The sequence below is a fragment of the Anomaloglossus baeobatrachus genome, chromosome 6 (genome assembly GCF_048569485.1).
Source record: "Anomaloglossus baeobatrachus isolate aAnoBae1 chromosome 6, aAnoBae1.hap1, whole genome shotgun sequence".
Taxonomy (NCBI): domain Eukaryota; kingdom Metazoa; phylum Chordata; class Amphibia; order Anura; family Aromobatidae; genus Anomaloglossus; species Anomaloglossus baeobatrachus.
In genome coordinates, this window is record NC_134358.1 from 265,456,242 (window position 1) to 265,477,167 (window position 20,926).

Sequence of the window (20,926 nt, forward strand, 5' to 3'; positions counted from 1 at the left end):
TAGTGTTCATTAGGCAAATTTAAAGACTTCTGTCTCCGTTTTCATATATAAGCTACAAATTGCATGATTTTTTTTTTAATTTCCCTCTCCCTCACCAAAAGGCATCTAGCCATGAGTGTTTTAGGTTTCCATCTTTCTGTTGACATCTCCAGCAGAGCTAGGAAATTAAGGGATTAATGCTGTTGAGAAGAATTGGTGTTTTATAATACCCGGTTATTATCTTGTAGTTTAGTTCCTGTATTTTAGTGCATATTGAGTTTTAAATGCTAAGATTTGTTACATTTGTGTACCCTTTTATCAATATATAAAGTTTACAGTTATCGCTGTGTTGAGTGATTGCCCGGCTTCTTCCATGGTGATCGCCCAGTCAGGACAAACTAGTAAGAAACCAAATGCCGAAAAGTGATTTTTATGCTTTGTGAGAATGTTTAGACTCGCAATGCAGCAATGTTATCCTGTGCATATAGAAGCAGCTAAAGAGGAATTCTACAAATAAACGCACTGTACAATATGGCTCTGTAGTGCATAATGAATAAACAGTTATCTCTGTAGAAGGACAAGGGCTGTGCAGGGCGTTTGACCATTGTAGTGTGCTTCTCACAATATCAGTTTTATTTTATAGATGCAGACAAACCTCTTAAGCCATCTCTGATATAACATGTCAATTGTAAGGCTGGCCATACAAATTAGATATGAGAACGGTACTTCTGCCAATCGCTATCTCAGCTGAAACTCCCATATATAGGAGTGCTCGCTCTACCGAGCGTGCACTCCTTTATTCTCTATGTGAAATCTGCCAGCTGACACATCGGTTAGTGGCTTATCTCAGGAATAACAATGCAGTTGGCAGTCTCAGATCTAACATGGGACATCACTCTGAGCCATCAGTCAGTCAGCACCCCCATGCACAATAGCCCATCAGCCGATAATGTCAACAATAGCGGTTTCAGCCGACATTAGGCTAATGTGTATGGGGTCTTAAAGTGAACCTGTCAGGTGCAATATGTGCCCAGAACCACGAGCAGTTGTGGGTGCATATTTCTAATCCTTGCCTAACTGTCCCAGCATGTAGTAGTTAAAGATCCTTTATGGTGTGCTAATAAGTGCAGAGACTAGTCGCAAGGGCATTATTTCCCATGACTAGTCCACCCTCTTAGCATGTTAGCTCGCCCACAGGATCGATGTGTGTACCTGTGTCCATTGTCACCGCTTCAGACGCTGGGTATAGGGTCAGTACGCACTTCTGGTCATATGCACTTTGAAGCTGGGTGTACGCGCCCCGGTTTCAGAGAGGTCTAGTTCGCATAACCGCAAGTACCAGGATTTCTGATCATGCACACTCACTTTAAACCTGGCATCTGAAGCAGTGACAAGGAACACAAGTACATGCATCGCCCTTGTGAGCAAGCTAACATGCTAAGAGGGTGAACCAGTCCGGGGATATAACGCCCTTGGACTTGTCCGTGCGCTCATTAGCATATCATAAAGGATCTATAGGAATACTTTTTCTAAAGATCTCTTTATCTATACTAGTGTATACAGGGACAGTTAGGCAGGGATTAGCAATATGTTCCAGAGCTGCTCGTGGTTCTGGGTGCATATTGCACCTGACAGGTTCCCTTTAAGATGCTAGACAACTTGTGCTACAGGTTCCTGAGATGAAAGTCTGGTTAAGAAAAGGCCTTGCCTTTAAAGAGAACGTCGTACTCGCCATAGAAGAATCTTTAGAAACAGTGGTCTATGTGCGTTGACCTCGTGGAAAGTGTCAGTAACTGCTGTTGGGTACTTGCTGAGGATGCCGAGTCTGCTTGTCTCAGTGTTTTTCTTAATGACATCAAATTAACACTAGAAGTCCCAGAAATTTCGAGTTCCCCCCCTGAAGTCCCGAAAGAGTCAAATGAACTGAAATGAAACTGAATAGAACTAACTAGAAACTAAATGGCTAAACTCAATGGAAAACAACCTCCTCTCTGGGACTTCTAGTGTTAAAGGTAGTATATCATCAACCTTATATCCCTTCAACAGAAACATGGCTGTGTAGTTCTTGAAAATATAAGTTAACACCTGTATGAGCACAAGCATTGCTCCATTACCGATCATATATAGTGGAACCTTGGATTATGAGCATAATTGGCTCCAGGAGTGTGCTCTTAAACCAAGTTACTCTTATATCAAAGCAAATTTTCCCATAGGAAATAATTGAAATGCAGACAATTCGTTCCACAACCCAAAAATATTTATTATATTTATACAAATTTATTACAGTAATACAAAATAATGTACTGTATTCATATAAAATTATTACAGTACACTAATACAAAATACTAAACAGTACAGTAAAAGCATATAAAGCAGGTTAAACTGCACATTAGCTTACAATAGAATTGTTGGTGTGCGAGAGGTACAGTACAAGCAATGTGCTGTACTGGTTATCAGAAAGTACAATACTGTATCCACAAATGCAAATTGATAGACATGTTAGTATATAAGTATATACTGTACTACTGTATAATGGTATACTGTATACAGTATATATGTACAGAAAGTTACCTCCAGAGCGCGGTGAAAGGACAGAACTGGAAGTGTACACAGAGAGTATTTGCTCTTATTTCAAAGCATTGCTCTTAAACCAAGTTACACATTTTTATAAAGCTTTGCTTGTCTTGCAAAACGCTCTCAATCCAAGTTACTCTTAATCCAAGGCTCCACTGTATTTTGTAAGTATATGCTAATGAGATGGAAATCCATGTTGGTGCACAGAGATTACATTGGGCTTCTTCATTACTCTCCACCCAATGTCGCCTTCCTTTCCTTGACTGACAGTTCCCTCTGCCCACGTTAAGTATTTAGCTGGCAGAAGGCAGAGCCATCAGTCGAGGAGTGGAGCATGGTGCCGGGTGTTGAGGAGTAAAGAAGACTGATGTACTGTCGGTAAAAGGCCTCATTCAGACGTCACTGATTTTTCTTGCATGCAAAAAACCTGTCTGTACGTCATCAATGTTTGAGGAGGTTTTCATCAGAGGTTGTTCAATGCATCAGTTTTTCTCACATAAAAAAACATAGAGGGTTCTCAAGTTTCTCCCATAAAACAGTGTGTGAAATATGCCAAGAACGAGGATGGCCTCCAAGTGCTGTCCAAATGTTGTTGTTTTTCTTTTCTTACGGACCCATACACTAACATTGGTGAGCTTGATCTGTGATTATGATCACAATCAGACATCTGTCTGCGTTTTTGTGAGGCGCATTTTCACAAATTGTAATTATTGTAGAGTGTTGTGTCTCAAACCGCAACTCCTGGGTTCTTTGTCACAGCTAATACTTATGATCTAGGTCTTCTGGATAAAAAGACACTTATAAAGGGTGTCCAAAGGTAACCTGACAACTTCTGCATGCTGCCTGATCCACTAGCAGCATGTATAGGGCACTGATGATCTCAGCCAGATGTGTTTGACTCTGAAACGTTGCCGTGTCTCAGAGAAAGACATGTCTTAACTTTGGGGCCAGGCCGCACAATGGACTAAGTAAGACAGACTGGGGTCCACAGAGGCTTCTCCCTGCCCGCTGCCCTGGATTTGGCCCGTTTATCCCAGCCTATGCTTATTGGGAGAGACCTGTCAATCCACGGCTGTGGGTGGGGAGAAGCGCGCTTCATATGACTACAAACCCAAGCGGTAACATGTGTTTTGTGAATAAATGATTGTATTATGTGGGTCGTCTGATGGGCCGGCATTCCCACACTATTCCTGTGCATTATTAGCGAAATGTATATGGATACTGAAAATCTGTGAAGGTTGAGATAAATGGTATTTGTATTCTTGCCCTCTGTGTATAGACACACCTCAAATTCACTGCTATCCTCATTAGCATATTCTTTCTGAGCGGGACTTTTCAGCGCAAAAGCGGCTCTGCAGACCCCACAGGTATCTGTTTATTTGTATTATGGGACCTGTATGGCCATCTATGGATAGGGAGAAAACATGGATGACAGATACCCCTTACATAATGCATTTCAAGCACTAATGGAAGAGTCATGTTGTTAATATGTGACTTACTGTATTACTATTGAGTAGGGTTGATCGAATACCTCAAATATTCGGCTTCGAGAATATCCGACGAATAGGTCGCCACTATGCGAATATTAGGTGTGCAATGTAAGTCTATGGGAAAACCAAATAGTTCCGAATAGTTGTTATTCAGGTTTCCCATAGACTTACATTGCGCATCGAATATTCACATACCGGCGACCTATTCGGCAAATATTCACAAAGCCGAATATTTGAGGTATTCGATCATCCCTACTTTTGAGGTTTAATTACCAAATGCCAAAGAAATTCCACTCTATCACTTTCTTCAGAGCTTATTCACCAGCCTTAATATTCTATATCTACCTAGTATCCGAATATCAATACACGTTCTCTGCCGCTGCCCAGTTTATCTATCCCATCATGGGTATTACCCAGCTCTGAATTTTCTGCATAGGCCAAGTAATGCAGGACACAGCTGAGGGATTGAATACTATTGCGTTAGGTTATGTGCCCACTTTGCTTTTTTATGTGCTTCTTTTCTACACATAAAAAAGCATGTTTTGTCAGGAAAAATGGAGCAGAAAATACGTGCATTTATTATTGCGTTTACATGTTTTGTCACTTGTGTTTTTCCTGCTTTTTGTGTTTTGTTTTTTTTTATAGTCATGGCGATCACTGGGTTCTGGCGCTGTATCCCCAAGATTGCTGCCGGATCTCCGGCTGATGTTACAGTAGGGACCCAGCTCTCACTGCCCGGAGAGGTACCCACGCAGCTCCTGGCAGTTTAACCCCCTGAATGCTGCGATCAGTGCGATTGCAGCATTCAGAAGGCAGGGAGAGGAATCTCTTACCTCTCCCTGGCAATTGGGTCCCTGTAATGTGATCACAGGGACCCGATTACTGTCATAGTAACCCTGTGTCGTCATCATTATGACCCCTGGTTACTGAGCTATGAAGAGCCTCACACACCTGCTGTATGCACGGTGTGTGACGCACAGTGCTGCGATATAATCCATTATAGAGATAAAGCATTGCTGGGGATTATGGAAACGCAGAAACCGAATGCAGAAACAATTGACATGCTGCTTCTTTTTTGAGCAACAAAATCTGCAAGGAAAAAATAAGCAACATGGGCACAGCAAGTCACAATTCTCATAGACTTTGCTGGGATGCTTTTTGATTGATTGATTAAAAAAGCAAGGAAAAACACATGAAAAAAAACACCATGGGCACCATAGCCTTAGGCGGGCTTTGCACGTTGCGACATCGCAAGCCGATGCTGCGATGTCGCACGCGATAGTCCCCGCCCCCGTCGCAGGTACAATATCTTGTGAAAGCTGGCGTAGCGAAAATTATCGCTACGCCGGCTTCACATGCACTCACCTGCCCTGCGACCGTCGCTCTGGCCGGCGACCCGCCTCCTTATTAAGGGGGCAGGTCGTGCGACGTCACACGGCAGGCGGCCAATCGGAGCGGAGGGGCGGAGATGAGTGGGATGTAAACAGCCCGCCCACCTCCTTCCTTCCGCATATTCTACGGAAGCCACGGTGACGCCGGTAGGAGATGTTCCTCGCTCCTGTGGCTTCACACACAGCGATGTGTGCTGCCGCAGGAGCGAGGAACAACATCGGACCGTCGCGCCAGCGTAATTATGGATTACGCCGACGCTGCACCGAAGATACGATTACGACGCTTTTGTGCTTGTTAATCGTATCATCTAGGCTTTCCACACTACGATGTCGCATGCGATGCCGGAAGTACGTCATTTTCAATTTGACCCCACCGACATCGCACCTGCGATGTCGTAGTGTGCAAAGCCCGCCTTAGGGCACATGCGGGGTCAAATCGAAAGTGACGCCCTTCCGGCGTCACTTTCGAGATCGTAGTGTGTAAATGCTAGATGATACGATTAACTAGCGCAAAAGCGTCGTTATCGTATCATCGTTGCAGGCTCTGACTTTTTCATAATTATGCTGCAGCGACAGGTACGATGTAGTTCCTCGCTCCTGCGGCTGCACACATCGCTGTGTATGAAGCCGCAGGAGCGAGGAACATCAGCTTACCTGCCGCCGGCAGCTATGCGGAAGGAAGGAGGTGGGCGGGATGTTTACATCCTGCTCATCTCCGCCCCTCCGCCGCTATTGGCCGCCTGTCGTGTGACGTTGCTATGACGCCGCACGACCTGCCCCCTTAGGAAGGAGGCGGGTCGCCGGCCAGAGCGACGGTCGCAGGGCAGGTGAGTGCATGTGAAGCTGGCGTAGCGATAATTTTCGCTACGCCAGCTATCACAAGATATCGTACCTGCGACGGGGGCGGGGACTATCGCGTGCGACATCGCAGCATCGGCTTGCGATGTCGCAACGTGCAAAGCCCGCCTTAGGGTTTGTAAACACATTGTTTTCTTCTGTGGACATCCCTGCATTCTAAAGGGATCTTTTGGCAGGAAAAACACTAAATAAAAACTTGCATTTTTCTTCCTCTTCTGATGCTTTTTTATGTGTATCAGAACCTCATTCATTCTGCTGTGACAGCGAACATTGCGTCAAAAATGCCATGTGTGAATGTACCCTTACTAGTTGTATATTGTGGTATGGTGAGCGCTCCTTTTTTTGTTCCCTCTCTCCTTACTGTCTTTGTTTCATTGTCCTTAATTCTTGAGCACTGCAGACAGTGACTGTAAATCCTTCAGGAGCTCTGATCACTGCCGTCCATCGTTCCCCCTTCCATACTGCACTTTTCTCCTCCTATCGTTAATGTACGTTTTTTGTTTTTATATAAACTACATGTAAGTGGATGATGTATTCACTCGTGGTCTTGTTCTTTTTCTCGTCACAGGGCGATTCCACGGTGGTCGGCACAAGCAGGTTACGGGATTTGCATGACAAGTTTGAAGAAGAACTTGGCAAGCGTCAATCAAAAGCACGAGCTGCTCGGCCGGCGTGGGAGCCACCAAAGACCAAATTAGACGAGGATTTAGGTGAGAGGACAGTGTGCTTGTTCTGCGTGCTTGTTATCTCAGCCTTACTATTTTTATTAAGGCAGCGTTACCACCATCTGTGAAGGTGTTTCTATCCATGCCTAGAATATGTTTGTTGGGATTTTTTTTCTGAAGCTTGGCACTGTAAAGATGTGGAATTTGAGAAAGTGTAAATATTCTTGGCAGCAATCATACTTTCTTGCATGGTACATACTTGGCAATCTCTTATGTACAAGAAGTATTTTTGTAGCTTTTAGTAAGCTACAGTCAATATATACTCTCCCCTACCATGTGATCTGCCTATTATACTTGCACGGCCGTTCATGTCGCTTGATATTTAACATAAATCCCCATCCGTGGTGATGTAATTATACAAAGATCCTTGTTTTAGACTTTGATGTATGTGTGAACTGTTAATCATGTGCTTGGATGACATTTTTACTAAAGGTCACGTTGCCGTCTAGCGGCTCCCAATAATGTATCCTACTGTTCATATAATGACTAATATTTTGATGAGTTTCATACTGTTATTCTTATGGTGCTTTTCATTCTGGCTAGTTATCAATATTCACTGTCCTGATCTCTTTCAGTGCGAATATACAACTTGGACAGTTTTGTAAATATTACTGCCATTCTGTACACATTAATAATAGCCTTATTTCGTGATGGCACGCACTACATCTTTTTCAGTAAGGGGGAGCAGTAAACTTAAATAATAACACACAAAATGTCGTCATTTAACCTCTCTCATTCCTTAACGTACATGTATGTCCTGGTAAAGGGTAGTTCACAACAGCAAGATGGAAAGGTGTAGGGAAAAAGGAATCCGCATGGAGAGCTGGCGGTAATATACAGATTAGCTAAGCTTGCGACTGCTGTCTTAGAGCAGTTGAACCCATAGATAGCCAGATCAAAGGAGCTTTGATGGAGCCTGCCTTTTTTCCCTCCCTCTAACACACATCATGGCCGTGTAAGTTGTAATCTCTGTGCTAAACCCCCCTCCATCCCCTTGGGGATGACTATAGTATGGGTAAAGAGCACTCACCTAGTCGGACCATAGACGCCTACATTACTGCATTTTTTTTTTTTCTTTTGCAAAACGGTGATATGAATGGCTATAAGATCACCATACATAGAAGAAGCAGCGGCATCCACCTCTAGCACATTGGCCTCCATAAGAGCTGAATACACAAACATAATTAACACAAATTAATAACATAATTTATTTTTAATTAGTCTTTTTGCTAAATTTTATTTTTTATTTTAGATTCAATGCATTAAAAAACCCATCATAGAGTAATACACATGATGAGCAGTGTAGTTCACGCCAATCTTACCTTGGAGATGAGATGTGCTGGAGTCAGATGTTTCTGGTTTATGAGGAAACGTGGTGTGTTCCTCCCCACAAATCCTATTCTAGTCTCTGCTGGAGTAAGATTTGTGGCTTAATGAATGCTGCTGCTCATCATGAGCGTGACAAGTGGCAGTCGCCATACCCCCTCTTACCCACGCTTCTCCCACTTTGTTGGACCTGGATACAACTTTTCAAATCTATTTAATCCAAATCGGTCTAAAAGCATTAAAGGGAACCTGTCAGGTGCAATATGCACCCGGAGCCACGAACAGTTCTGGGTGCATATTGCTAATCCCTGCCTGTCCCTGTATACACTATCATAAATTATAGGGATCTTTAGAAGAAGTATTTCTAAAGATCTTTTATCTTATGTTAATGAGGCCAGGCGTTACTTGCCCCGATTCGTCTGCCCTCTTAGCACAGGGGTGTACTAACATGCTACTCAATGCATCACCAGCAGTGACGTGCGTACCTTTGTCCGCTGTCCCCGCCACTTTCAGTCATGCACAGTAGGCCTCTCTGTAGCTGAGACGCGTACACCCGGCTTCATAGTGCACATGACCAGAAGTGCCGGAGACTTCTGGACAGTGGACACAGGTACGCACGTCACCGCTGGTGGTGCTGCATTGAGTAGCATGTTAGTACATCCCTGTGGGAGTGCTACCTTGCTAAGGAGGCAGACTAGTCGGGGGACATAACACCCTTGGGACTAGTCTTCGTGCTCATTAGCATACGATAAAAGATCTTTAGAAATACTTTTTTCAAAGATCTCTTCATCTATGCTAGTGTATGCAGCGACAGTTAGGCAGGGAGTAGCATTATGCACCCAGAACTGCTTGTGGCTCCGGGTGCATATTGGACCTGACGGGTTCCCTTTAATGATTCGGACTCCTACTGCTTAAGACACCTTTCTCCCAACAGAACTACAAATATTCACAAATGATGGGATGTAGGTCATGCGTTCTAGCTATCTCGGGCAATGAATTAAGCCCAGCCAGCCCTTCTCCTTTTCGAGTCTCTTGGAATCTGTGGGGGCGATGATTAGCAAGGAATCATCAATCCAGTGGATATATGACAACTTCTTGAGATGAGAATAACGCTTCAAAATCTGACCAAAGTAGACTTAAAGTACACACTGGAAAAGTAATCTAACCAGTTAGCTTTTATCCAAACTTCAATTATGATGGATATCATCCTTTTAAATGGAAAGATGCTCTTCAAAACTCACCGCTTCCCGTACTGAAAAATAGCTCATTATTCCTGTCCACCTCAAAGATTAAATACCTGTTCTTGCGTGAACCTGATCTATCCCTTTTCCCATCTCATTAAATGCAGGTAGAAATGTGTTGTAGTAGAAAACATCCATAAAGTATATGAGTAGTGATTTCTTCGCAGCAAAGTTCATCAGAATTAATGACTCTTCAAAGGGTGCAATTTTTCTGAGCTTCTTGCACTTACATTTCTTTTTTTTTCCATTTAAGTGGCGGCATGAATATTCAGCAATAAGAATATCTGGAGTATAATGATCTTGTTATAGTTTTTGATTTTTAGGTGAAATTTTGGAAGGTCTCATGCAATTTATTGCCAGAACTAAACCATGAATATTCCGTTTTTTAGCATTCAATAAAATTCACCATATATTAGTCTGTTCTCTATTAGGAATTGGCTGGTGGGCAGCATCTGCAAGGAATATGTTTATCTCCTGGTGCTTGTGTGGATTTTGTCCGAGTACACTAGTTTCTTTTCACACTATCCACAATTTCTGCAGCTGATAATCCATTCCATGTATCCGAATGGGTTGTTTCTCCTGCATATACATGTGATTTCTGTAAGCCCGTTCAGTTGTATGTACAGTATGTACGTACAGATGGAGAGAAATATGCGATTTGTGAGCTCTATGATTATCAAAAAACTGACTAATACCTCCAAGAATAAGATAAGTGTGAATAGGTGCAAGCGGAGACAACTTGTGAATAGGTGCAAGCGGAGACAACTAGTGAATATAACTAAAAAAATGCAACTGCACTGTAAAATGCTATAATATGTAAACATTGAATATATGAAATTGGAATTGCATTACTGCTGTAGAAACTGTTAAGAAATTAGGTATATAACGCATACATTTTCCAATTCATGAGAGCCCAACAGCCAGCGACAAGGCGTACCCCTTTTGTTTATGACCTCTCCATTTTATATGCCTCTACCCAGGCTGAAAGTCTACAATTTTAACACCAGGGAGGATCCAACTCTTAATTGAAACAAACTCCCTTGGGAGATCAGAGGGGCGCTCAATCAGAAGGGAGTGTACTACAAATGCAAAAAAATTGCCCAGCACCTCTAAGAATAAGACAAGTGTGAACAAGGTGCAAGCTGAGACAACTAGTCAATTTTCCCATAATTTATTCACATATTCAGTATTAATGCAATTTTTTAAAGAGGCAGGATGTTAAAATTAAATCATAGAAGCTCTTCCAATTGCTCCTTCTTCACTGGTTCTGGAACAAGTTTTCTTCTGTGTCCAGTCATTACAAATGTATTCCCCTTGAAAATAAGCAAATTATCACTTTACAAATGGGCGTATACCACAAAACGTTCGTCATGGGAAGGGAGTAAAGAAGTAAAGACCCACAGAGAACGCCCAGTTGGTTGAAGGAAAAATTTACACCATTATTACCAATGGAAATAACTTTGAAATGAAGGGGCATAGAAAAGAAAGAAAAACTGATCCAGAATCAGTGGAACAGTGGTGATTGGAGAGAAAAAAAAATCAGTATAAGATACTCACTAGCCTCCATTCCTTGCTCTGGCCTAAAGAGTAATCTATTTTGTGTCCCTATGCAGTCTGACATTGTATAATCAGTGCAACTGTGTAGACACACCCCTTTGACAAGGAGACAGTAACACCCAGTTGTCAATTTGTTAATTTATTTCTGAAAGGACTAGCACAATGTAGATGTATGTAAGCAAGGGCTCTAAAATAGCAAGTATTTAAAGGGAACCTGTCACCAGTTTATTGGCCTATAAGCTGCGGCCATCACCACCGGGCTCTTATATACAGCATTCTAACATGCCGTATATAAGAGCCCAGGCCGGGGGTATAACACAAAAAACACTTTATAATACTTACCTAACGGTTGCTCTGCGGTGGAATAGGGCCTAATGGGCATCTCCGTTGTCCAGGGCCGGCGCCGCCTCTTTCGACCATCTTCGTCCTCTTTCTGAAGTTTGGGTGCATGACGTGGCTATGTCATACACACTCGCCGGTTCTGCGCAGGCGCACTACAATACTATGATCTGCCCTGCTCAGGACCGGAATGCCGGCGAGTGTGGATGACGTTGGACCGTCATGCACCGCGGCTAGAGAAGAAGGAGAACAAAGATGGCCGAAAGAGGCGGCTCCAGCACTGGACAATGGTGACGCCCATTAGGCCCTATTCCACCGCAGTGCGACCGTTGGGTAAGTATTATAAAGTGTTTTTTATGTTGTCACAGCGGCCTGGGCTCTTATATACAGCATATTAGAATGCTGTATATAAGAGCCCACTGGTGGTGGTGGCCGCAGCTTATAGGCCAAAAAAGTGGTGACAGGTTCCCTTTAATAAAAGGGACTTGTAATGAGGGCAGAGTGCTCCTATTTAGGATGCAGAAGTGACATTAAGGAGGATCACAGCATAATAGGCCTTGCATAGAGTAGACTTTGGGTTATACTTCGCAAGATTTTCACATTTCTTTTCCTCCTAAAATGTAGAAATATGATTGTGATTTATTTAGCAAGTAATGCCTTTTTCTGAAGGAGTGAGCCAGGAAGACTACAGGAGTGTATATTGCTGCCAGCACTGCCCAAATGCCTGTGGGTATATTGCTGCCAGCACTGCCCAAGTGCCTGTGGGTATATTGCTGCCAGCACTGCCCAAGTGCCTGTGGGTATATTGCTGCCAGCACTGCCCAAGTGCCTGTGGGTATATTGCTGCCAGCACTGCCCAAGTGCCTGTGGGTATATTGCTGCCAGCACTGCCCAAGTGCATGTGGGTGGCATTTCATTATTAGTCCTAGGCTAGATAAGAAAATAAAAAAGGAACAAAAGAAGAAGCTATCCTGAAACTTCCTCCAGCATCTTCCCTGGAACATCGGGCCGGCCTCCGAGGGTCCATGGTTATTTATTTATTCTACTTTTATCTATGTAATTGCTGTTATTGTATTGTTATACTATGGTATTAGTAAACTGACATGTGGGGTCCGCTGAGAATCCCGGCATATCATTACCATGCTGCCACCAGCCACCACTTTCCAGGATGACCTGAGATTTGTGTCCCTTTTGTGATATGATCCTGCTATAATTGCCTGAATTTCTTGCATCTAAAGGTCTTTCACAAATACAGTAAAGAGGATTGTGATCGCAATACAGTATAAGTAAATGAAAGGAAAAGTGAGCACTCTTTATTTAGTCATCGCTGTCACTTGGCGAACAAGAGACGACATAGAAAGTATATGATGTATAATGAAAAGCTGTCTGATCGCCATGGTTACTCCATTGAATTAGATTTGTTTGCCCGCTTCTGTGAGGATGTAGTAAAGTCGCTGCTTTATTCTAGATTTGACACACTCCTTCCTTTCTATTGACAGAGAGCTCCAGCGACTCTGACTGTGATACAGATGATGATAGCTGCTCCAGCAGCTCCGATTCCGAGGTCTTTGATGTGATTGCGGAAATAAAGAGAAAGAAGGCTCATCCTGACCGTCTTCATGAAGAGCTGTGGTATAACGACCCCGGCCAGGTCTGTTCATTTGTTATGTTGTAGCCATCTCAAGGCTTTGGATAGCCGGGAAAAATGCAGAAATATTTTGTGAAAAGGTCAAGGCGTTTACTGAAGTGATCTTACATTAAGACAGTTGTTGTAGGAACTATTACACATTTCTCGCTCCATAAGTTCTGGTGGGGAAAACATATTTCCTGACTTTTAACATGCACATCAGTTTTCATCAGAAATTAATGGCAGATTATAGGCTCACTGCGCCTCTTTAGGAAGTGTGAACGAATACTGTAATACCGTACAGTTAGGTAGGTGATTAGTCATGGCCGGAGACAAGGAAATGAAAGAAGATGCAAACTCGTGTCCTCATACACAGTGTAGGATGAACATTCTAGTTTCTCAGTCGATTTGGTGGGGGACACAGAACCGTGGGCTATTTTGCTGCATTCTGGTGGAGGAGAGGAGAGTTGAGGGTTGCCTGGAAGCCTGCGCTATCGCGGGATGTCTGCTAATCCTCCCCCCCCCACCGATTTGCCCGTGTCGCACAACCGATGGGGGCGGGTACACACGCTAGCAATATCGGTAACGATATCGCAGCGTGTAAAGCGGCCTTAAGCCTAGGTCTACAGCTTGGGGTTCATAATTCGAAAATTTAATGCAGGACTAGTCTGGGGGAAGTGACGCCTCCTGGACAAGTGCTGCATCGTTATTAGCTGTAGATTGAAAGTGCAACTTCAAAAGATAGTGACATTAGAAAGGCACATAAAAGTCAAGTTCAGGATGCAGAGATCTGCAGCCATGCCCATATCATAGTAATGTTGGGCAGTCAGAAGACCTGATAGCTTTTAAAGAGAACTAACATCGCCAAACCATGGAGGTAAAAGAAGATACACTCGCATCAGAAGTCTGCTCACTGCTGAAGTGTTACCGTTCTGGTGGTCACACCGCTAACGATGACTTTATAGCCACCAGTCACATGACCCCTGGGATTACTGATTAGTTGCAGGATCCAGAGACTACTGTTCGAGGCATCATCTCTCTCTCTTTTACCCCAATGGCTTTGGTAGAAAAGCCCTTCTTGTAGGATACGTCATCAAAATCAGATTAGCTAGTGGCATATGTCCAGCACTAAACCAGAAGTGAAGCAGACATAGAAGTTACTCATCATTGGGGTATCTGGCTTAAGTAAAGGATATTTGTCACCAAGTTTTTGCTACTCCATCGAAGTGCAGCATTATGTAGGGGCAGAGATCCTGATTCCAGCAGTCACTTACTAAGCTGATTGCCATAGATTTGATAAAATCAGTATTTCTTTGTCGCTCCATTGGGAGACCCAGACAATTGGGGTGTATAGCTTCTGCCTCCGGAGGCCACACAAAGTATTACACTTTAAAAAGTGTAGCCCCTCCCCTCTGCCTATACACCCTCCTGTGGATCACGGGCTCCTCAGTTTTTATGCTTTGTGTGGAAGGAGGCACACATCCACTCATGCATTCTCATACTTAGTTATGTCGGTTGGAAGAAAAGAGGGCCCCCACGGGGCCCCCGGCATGTTCCCTTCTCACCCCACTACGTCGGCGGTATTGTTAAGGTTGAAGTACCCATTGCGGGTACAGAGGCTGGAGCCACATGCCGTCTCCTTCACCATCCCTTATGCGGCTCTGGCAGAAGTGGGATCCTGAGTGGTCATCCATTTACTGGGACCGTGCTCCATCCGCAGTGATCTCTCCTAGGAGACAACAGCATGTCGTCCACAAGGAGCAAAGCTGCTAAGGCACAGGGTTTTTTTGCGGCCTGTACCTCTTGTGGGGCTATGTTACCTGCGGGTTCCACCTACCCTCACTGTGAGCACTGCTCGACCCCTGTTTCGCTTGCTCAGCCGGAGCCTCGGACACTGGTGGGCCCCACAGCTCATGTAGACCCCCCTGCTCCCCCTGACCAGGCTGCAGGGACAGAGTTCGCCTCTTTTGCTGAGAAACTCTCTGACTCACTTTCTCAATCCATTGCACAGTCTATGGACAAATGGTCTTCTAAGCTGCTAGAGGCTTTGCAGTCCAGACCGGACCTTTCACAGGCCCCGGCCCCTGTTAGCTCGTCACCTCCAGGCCCCTCTCGGTCCGCGCCGCAGCGTGCTCCCAGGTTGGCCCCTCGGTCTCAGGCGGAGGACTCCTACCCGGACCGCAGTCCTAGACCGGCTAAGCGGGCTCGCTGGGACTCTTCCCCGACTTCCTCTCGCTGCTCGGGATCCCAGCTTGAGGACTCTCTGGAGGACGAGGCGGACATCGCAGCTCAGGGCTCTGACCCTGACGTCGCCCTTAACCTTGATACACCTGAGGGGGACGCCTTAGTAAATGATCTTATCTCGTCCATCAACCAGGTGTTGGATCTCTCTCCCCCGCCCCCTCCTGTAGAGGAGTCGGCGTCTCAGCAGGAGAAACACCAGTTTCGGTTCCCCAAACGTACACGCAATACGTTTTTTGATCACTCTAACTTCAGGGATGCTGTCCAGAAGCCAGAGCGGTCCCGGACAAGCGCTTTGCTAAACGCCTCACTGACACACGTTACCCCTTCCCATCTGAAGTCGTTAAGGGTTGGGCTCACTGTCCCAAGGTGGATCCTCCAGTCTCCAGATTGGCGGCTAGATCCGTGGTGTCGGTTGCAGATGGCTCAGCCCTAAAGGATGCCACTGACAGACAGATAGAGCTCCTGGTTAAGTCCATCTATGAGGCCACGGGCGCGTCTTTTGCCCCGGCCTTTGCAGCCGTGTGGGCACTCCAAGCTATCTCGGCTTGTCTGACTGAGATTAATGCTGTCACACGTAATTCTGCTCCGCAAGTTGCGTTTTTGACCTCTCAGGCGTCAGCCTTTTCGTCCTACGCCATGAACGCCGTCCTGGACTCGGCTAGCCGTACGGCTGTAGCATCAGCTAACTCTGTGGCAGTCCGCAGGGCCATGTGGCTGCGCGAATGGAAGGCGGACTCGGCTTCCAAGAGGTTCTTAACCGGTTTGCCGTTTTCTGGCGACCGTTTGTTTGGCGAACGATTGAATGAGATTATTAAGGAATCCAAAGGAAAGGATTCCTCCTTACCCCAGGCCAAACCTAAGAGACCTCAACAGAGAAAAATTCAACCGAGATTTCGGTCCTTTCGTCCCTCCGCCAATTCCCAATCCTCTTCGTCCAACAGGCCGGAGAAAGGCCAGAGGAACTCCTATGCGTGGCGATCCAAGTCTCGCCCACAAAAGGCCGCAGGAGGCACTGCCTCCAAGACGGCTTCCTCATGACTCTCGGCCTCCCCTGGCCGCATCCTCGGTCGGTGGCAGGCTCTCCCGCTTTGGCGACGCCTGGTGGCCACATGTTCAAGACCGATGGGTGAGAGACATTCTGTCTCATGGTTACAGGATAGAGTTCAGCTCTCGTCCTGCGGCTCGTTTCTTCAGAACCTCTCCGCCCCCCGCTCAGGCCGACGCACTTTTTCAGGCAGTGGCCGCTCTAAAGATGGAAGGAGTTGTGTTCCCCTTCAGGAACGTGGTCGCGGATTTTACTCCAACTTGTTCGTGGTGCCAAAGAAGGACGGATCATTCCGTCCCGTTCTGGACCTCAAGCTACTCAACAGACATGTGAGAACCATTCGGTTCCGGATGGAATCTCTCCGCTCGGTCATCGCCTCGATGTCACAAGGAGACTTCCTAGCATCGATCGACATCAAGGATTCTTATCTCCATGTACCGATCGCGCCCGAGCATCAACGTTTCCTCCGTTTCGCCATCGGGGACGAACACCTCCAGTTCGTGGCATTGCCTTTCGGTTTGGCGACAGCCCCACGGGTTTTCACCAAAGTCATGGCATCCGTTGTGGCGGTCCTGCATTCTCAGGGCCACTCGGTGATTCCCTACTTGGACGATCTCCTAGTCAGGGCCCCGTCAAAGCCTATCTGTCGCTCTGGCGACTCTCCAGCGGTTCGGGTGGATCATCAACTTCCAGAAATCCAAGTTGACACCGACCCAATCACTGACGTACCTTGGGATGGAGTTTCATACCCAGCAAGCGTTAGTCAAGCTTCCGAGCGACAAACAGCTTTCTCTGCAGGCAGGGGTGCAATCCCTTCTTCGGAGTCCGTCACACCCCTTAAGGCGCCTCATGCACTTCCTGGGGAAGATGGTGGCAGCTATAGAGGCAGTCCCGTTCGCGCAATTCCATCTTCGGCCACTCCAATGGGACATTCTCCGCAAATGGGACAGGAGTACGGCTTCCCTCGACAGGAAAGTCTCTCTTTCCCTTGCAACCAAGACGTCACTTCAGTGGTGGCTCCTTCCCAATTCTCTGGCGCAGGGAAAATCCTTCCTACCCCCAACCTGGGCTGTGGTCACCACGGACACGAGCCTGTCAGGTTGGGGAGCGGTTTTTCTCCACCACAGGGCTCAGGGAACCTGGACTCCGATAGAGTCATCCCTTCAGATCAATATTCTGGAGATAAGAGCAGTGTATCTAGCCCTATTGGCTTTTCATCGGTGGCTGGAGGGCAGGCAGATCCGTATCCAGTCGGACAACGCCACTGCCGTCGCATACATCAACCACCAAGGCGGCACTCGCAGTCGTCAAGCCTTCCAGGAAGTCCGACGGATTCTGCAGTGGGTGGAGGCCACAGCCTCCTCCATCTCCGCAGTTCACATCCCGGACGTAGAAAACTGGGAAGCAGATTTTCTCAGTCGTCAGGGCATGGACGCAGGGGAATGGTCTCTGCACCCAGACGTGTTTCGAGAGATCTGTCGCCGCTGGGGAACGCCGGACGTCGATCTCATGGCGTCACGGCACAACAACAAAGTCCCGGCATTCATGGCACGGTCTCAGGATCACAGAGCTCTGGCGGCGGACGCGTTAGTTCAGGATTGGTCGCAGTTTCGACTGCCTTATGTGTTTCCTCCTCTGGCGATGCTGCCCAGAGTGCTACGCAAGATCAGGTCGGACTGCCGTCGCGCCATTCTCGTCGCTCCAGACTGACCGAGGCGGTCGTGGTACCCGGATCTGTGGCATCTCACGGTGGGTCAACCGTGGGCGCTTCCAGACCGCCCAGACTTGCTGTCACAAGGCCCGTTTTCCATCTGAATTCTGTGGCCCTCAACCTGACTGTGTGGTCATTGAGTCCTGGCTCCTAGCATCTTCAGGGTTATCTCAGGATGTCATTGCCACCATGAGACAGGCCAGGAAGCCTACGCCCGCCAAGATCTATTATAGGTCTTGGCAAATCTTCCTATCCTGGTGCGCTAATAACGGTTTTCCTCCATGGCCGTTTGCCTTACCCACTTTTCTTTCATTCCTTCAATCCGGAATGGACAAGGGTTTGTCACTCGGCTCTCTCAAGGGCCAAGTATCGGCGCTCTCCGTGTTTTTTCAAAAGCGTCTAGCCAGGCTTCCGCAGGTCCGCACGTTCCTGCAGGGAGTTTGCCACATAGTCCCACCTTACAAGCGTCCGCTGGAACCCTGGGATCTTAACAGGGTGCTAACGGCTCTTCAGAAACCACCTTTCGAGCCGCTGCGGGATGTCTCTCTATCACATCTTTCGCAGAAGGTGGCCTTCCTAGTGGCAGTCACATCACTTCGGAGAGTGTCTGAGCTAGCAGCGCTGTCATGCAAAGCCCCCTTCCTGGTGTTTCACCAGGATAAGGTGGTTCTGCGTCCGGTCCCGGAATTTCTCCCTAAGGTGGTATCCCCTTTTCATCTCAATCAGGATATCTCCTTGCCTTCATTTTGCCCTAATCCAATTCACCAGTGTGAAAAGGATTTGCACTCTTTGGATCTTGTGAGAGCACTCCGGCTCTACGTGTCTCGCACGGCGCCCCTTCGTCGTTCAGATGCGCTCTTTGTCCTTGTCGCTGGCCAGCGTAAGGGCTCGCAGGCTTCCAAGTCAACCTTGGCTCGGTGGATCAAGGAACCGATTCTCGAAGCCTACCGTTCTTCTGGGCTTCCGCTTCCTTCAGGGCTGAAAGCCCATTCTACCAGAGCCGTGGGTGCGTCCTGGGCATTGCGGCACCGGGCTATGGCTCAGCAGGTGTGTCAGGCAGCTACGTGGTCGAGTCTGCACACTTTCACGAAACACTATCAAGTGCATACCTATGCTTCGGCAGACGCCAGTCTAGGTAGGCGAGTCCTTCAGGCGGCGGTTGCCCACCTGTAAGAGGGGGCCGTTTTTCGGCTCTTTTTTATTGAGGTATTCTTTTACCCACCCAGGGACTGCTCTTGGACGTCCCAATTGTCTGGGTCTCCCAATGGAGCGACAAAGAGGAAGGGAATTTTGTTTACTTACCGTAAATTCCTTTTCTTCTAGCTCCTATTGGGAGACCCAGCACCCGCCCCTGTACCCTTCGGGCTGGTTGTTCTTTTGTGTACACATGTTGTTCATGTTGAATTGTTCTTTTGGTTCATGGTTTTCAGTTCTCCGAACATCCTTCGGATTGCATTTACCCTAGTCCAATTTATAAGTTTTCTCCTTCCTGCTTTTGCACCAAAACTGAGGAGCCCGTGATCCACGGGAGGGTGTATAGGCAGAGGGGAGGGGTTACACTTTTTAAAGTGTAATACTTTGTGTGGCCTCCGGAGGCAGAAGCTATACACCCAATTGTCTGGGTCTCCCAATAGGAGCTAGAAGAAAAGGAATTTACGGTAAGTAAACAAAATTCCCTTCTTATTGGCTACAGATCTACCAATTCTCTAAATGCTGAGCTTTATATAACCACGCCCAAATCGCTGATTGACAGCTCTCTGTGTACACTGCATAGGCAGTAAGTGTAACAGTGGTGGAACTGGGATTATGCAGAGTTCAAAATTTATATGGAGGACTACATGACATGTATACTAGTCCCCTAGTGATTTATCTCCTGCTGGTAAAACAGTGTGTATATCAAAATTACATCAAGCAGCCAAGTAAGTGATTCACTGGAATCTTCGTCTATGTCTCTCTGATTAGTTGGCAAAATCCTGGTCAGATGCCCTTTAAAATATATTAGTAGGGTGTATAAGTAGTACATAAATGCGCTTAATATTTTTTTATTTTTAAGAAAACCCATTTAACTGTATGATATAGATCAGAGGTCTCAAACACGTGGGCCACATGCTGACCCTCAGGCTACTTCTTGTGCCTGCAGGCACGTGCCCCACTTGACGATCATGGTCAGTGCAGTGGCCACAGCTGTCACTGCTTTATTTCAGATCACCGTTTTACCGGCGCTTCAGATGATCTTTTTGGCAGCCGCTGGCCAATCAGAGGCAAGCAGCTGATGCGTATGATGTCACGTGCTTGCATCTGATTGGCAGGTGGCTGTCATTGCAATATTGCATAGAAAGCTTGGCTCTGGTCGGCAGCGGTAAAATGTTCATCTGAATTTCAGATGAAGTGCTGACAGCGGCCACCATCATCAAGGGGGGCTTGTGCCTGCTGGCTGCAAGAAGCAGGGAAGAGCACAGGTGAGAAGAATGTTTTGGGGTGTTGTGGGTGTGTGTTTAGAATTGTACAATTGGGGACCAGGATGGACATTTCTTGTGTGTGTGTGATGGCACAATAGGGGACCAAGATGGGACACTGCTTGTGTGTGTGTGTGTGTGATGGCACAATAGGGGACCAGGATGGGACACTGCGTGTGTGTGTGATGGCACAATAGGGGACCAGGATGGGACACTGCGTGTGTGTGTGATGGCACAATAGGGGACCAGGATGGGACACTGCGTGTGTGTGTGATGGCACAATAGGGGACCAGGATGGGACACTGCGTGTGTGTGTGATGGCACAATAGGGGACCAGGATGGGACACTGCATGTGTGTGTGAT

At 46.5% G+C, this 20,926-nt stretch overlaps 1 protein-coding gene across 2 annotated transcripts in view; it reads left to right on the forward strand.

Annotated features, from left to right (window-relative positions):
• DROSHA (drosha ribonuclease III) overlaps nucleotides 1-20,926 on the forward strand; it is a 390,676-nt gene that overhangs the window by 38,896 nt on the left and 330,854 nt on the right. For both annotated transcript variants that reach the window (XM_075314852.1, XM_075314853.1), the window contains exons 5-6: nucleotides 6,861-7,002; nucleotides 12,980-13,131. In XM_075314852.1, the coding sequence (XP_075170967.1) occupies nucleotides 6,861-7,002; nucleotides 12,980-13,131 (294 nt within the window). The remainder of the gene's footprint in view (nucleotides 1-6,860; nucleotides 7,003-12,979; nucleotides 13,132-20,926) is intronic.